Genomic DNA, 2,116 nt, shown 5'->3' on the forward strand with positions numbered 1-2,116 from the left:
AGACCAGCTGCTGTGGTAGATCCTCGGCCTCGGAGTCCTCGGAGATTTTAGGGGACGGGATGCCTCCCCTGAGGTGACCCTCAGGGGGTTCGACCGTCTTCCTAGGGCGGCCACGGCTACGACTGGGTGGTTTGGCGATCAATGGAGTCGCTTCTTTCCGAGGAAGAGTGAGGCTCCCTATGGAATCCGCGTCAGCGTACTCTTCATCCGTAAGGAAAGCTGGTTTCAGTCGGTCGATCGTGACCCAGTCCTCACGACCATTTATGGATATGAAGTACGCCTTGTCGGTGCGTCGGAGGACGTGGAAGGGGCCTCGGTAGGGTCTCGTTAGTGGCGGGTGGTGGGCGTCGTCCCTGATGAAGACGTGTTTGCAGGATGATAGGGCCTTCGGGAGGAAGTGTTTGGTTCTGTCAGAGAAGGTCTTGATGCAGGGCGTGAATTTTCCGGCGGATTCCCGAAGTCTGGTGATGGAGACGTCTCCGTCATCAGCAGTGGTCGGGAAGAACTCGCCTGAGACTGTCAATGGTTCCCCGTATACCTTCTCCGCAGGTGATGCTTCGCCGTTCGCCCGAGGGGCGGTCCTGAGGCCGGGGAAGACCCACGGTAGTTGGCTCTTCCAATCCTCGCCGGTGCAGCATGCCATTAGGGAAGCCTTGAGTGACCGGTGGACCCTCTCCACCATGCGTTAGCCGCCGGGTTGTAGGCGGTGGTGGCGTGTAGCGATGTCCCCATCAGGCGGGCCAGGGCAGTCCACAACTCTGACAGGAAAACGGGTCCGCAGTCCGTCGTGATCTCATCTGGCACTCCGAATCAACTGATCCAGCTGGCGAGAAGGGTTTCGGCGCACGCTTTGGTGGTTGCCTCCGACATCGGCGTCGCATCAGGCCATCTAGTGGAGCGATCGATTATCGTTAGGAGGTATCTGGCGCCTTCCGACAGGGGCAGGGGACCCACGACGTCTAAGTGAATGTGGCCGAATCTTTGTTTCGGCTGTGGGAATTCCCCCACGCCCGATTCTGTGTGCCGACTTACTTCACTTGTTTGGCAAGGAACGCAGGTCCTGGCCCACTCGAGGGAGTCCTTCCGAATTCCGTGCCAGACGAACTTCTCCGTCAGGAGGCGCATCGTCGTCCGGCCCGAGGGGTGCGAGAGTCCATGTATGACGTCGAATACGGCTCTCCTTTGGGAGGCTGGAATCAGCGGGCGTGGGCGACCCATGCTGATATCGCAAAGGAGCGTCGTGCCCGCGGGTCCAAAGGGCACGTCCTCCCACTTGAGGGCGGTGATAGCTGTGGATATGCAGCAGTCTCCAGGTCGGTGGCCTGTTCTCGGGCGAGGTCTTCGTAATCGATCCTGAGGTACACGGCCTTGATCTCTATCCTCGAGAGGGCGTCCGCCACGTGGTTCTTCTCGCCGGGAACGTAATGGTTGGTGCAGCTGAACTCAGCGATGGCTGCCAGGTGCCTCTGTTGTCTTGCTGACCAGGCGTCGCCTGCCTTGGTGAAGGCGTGCACCAAGGGGCGGTGGTCTGTCCTGATAGTGAAGGGGGCACCCTCGAGGAGGTAGCGGAAGTGGCGCACTGCTTGGTGCACCTCCAGGAGCTCGCGGTCGAATGTGCTGTATCTCGTCTCGCCGGTTGACAGTTTTTTACTGTAGAAGGCGAGTGGCTGGGACCCGCCCTGAACCATCTGCTCGAGGACAGCCCCGCAGGTGACGTTGCTGGCGTCAGTGGTGAGGCGTAAGGGCGCAGTAGGGTCCTGGTGGCACAAGGTTGCGGCTTTGGTGAGGGCCATCTTCGTGTCGTGGAAGGCCTGCGCTTGTTCTGCTTCCCACGTCAGGTTTTTTGGTTTCCCCTTCAGGACCTGTGTTAGAGAGGACATGGTGTGGGCGACGTCGGGGATGAACCGGCGGTAGTAGTTTACCATCCCGATGAATTCTTGCAGGGACTTGACCGTAGTTGGGGTCGGAAACTTCTGCACCGCATCCACCTTTGAGGCCATGGGGCGCATGCCTGCTGCGGAGATCTCGTGTCCGAGGAAGTCCACCCTCTCGGAGCCGAAGGTGCACTTGTCGAATCAGATGACCATCCCGTTTTCCCGCAGGCGTTTCAGATCCG

General features: G+C 59.7%; 1 protein-coding gene across 1 annotated transcript in view; it reads right to left on the minus strand.

Moving 5' to 3' along the window:
* LOC135211459 (uncharacterized) overlaps nucleotides 1-682 on the minus strand; it is a 729-nt gene extending 47 nt beyond the window's left edge. Inside the window, exon 1 of the mRNA XM_064244767.1 lies at nucleotides 1-682. This exon is cut by the window's left edge and continues 47 nt beyond it. Coding sequence (XP_064100837.1) covers nucleotides 1-682 — 682 coding nt within the window.
* Nucleotides 683-2,116: the final 1,434 nt, after the last annotated feature.

Source organism: Macrobrachium nipponense, chromosome 4, assembly GCF_015104395.2.
Source record: "Macrobrachium nipponense isolate FS-2020 chromosome 4, ASM1510439v2, whole genome shotgun sequence".
In the NCBI taxonomy this organism is placed as follows: Eukaryota; Metazoa; Arthropoda; class Malacostraca; order Decapoda; family Palaemonidae; genus Macrobrachium; species Macrobrachium nipponense.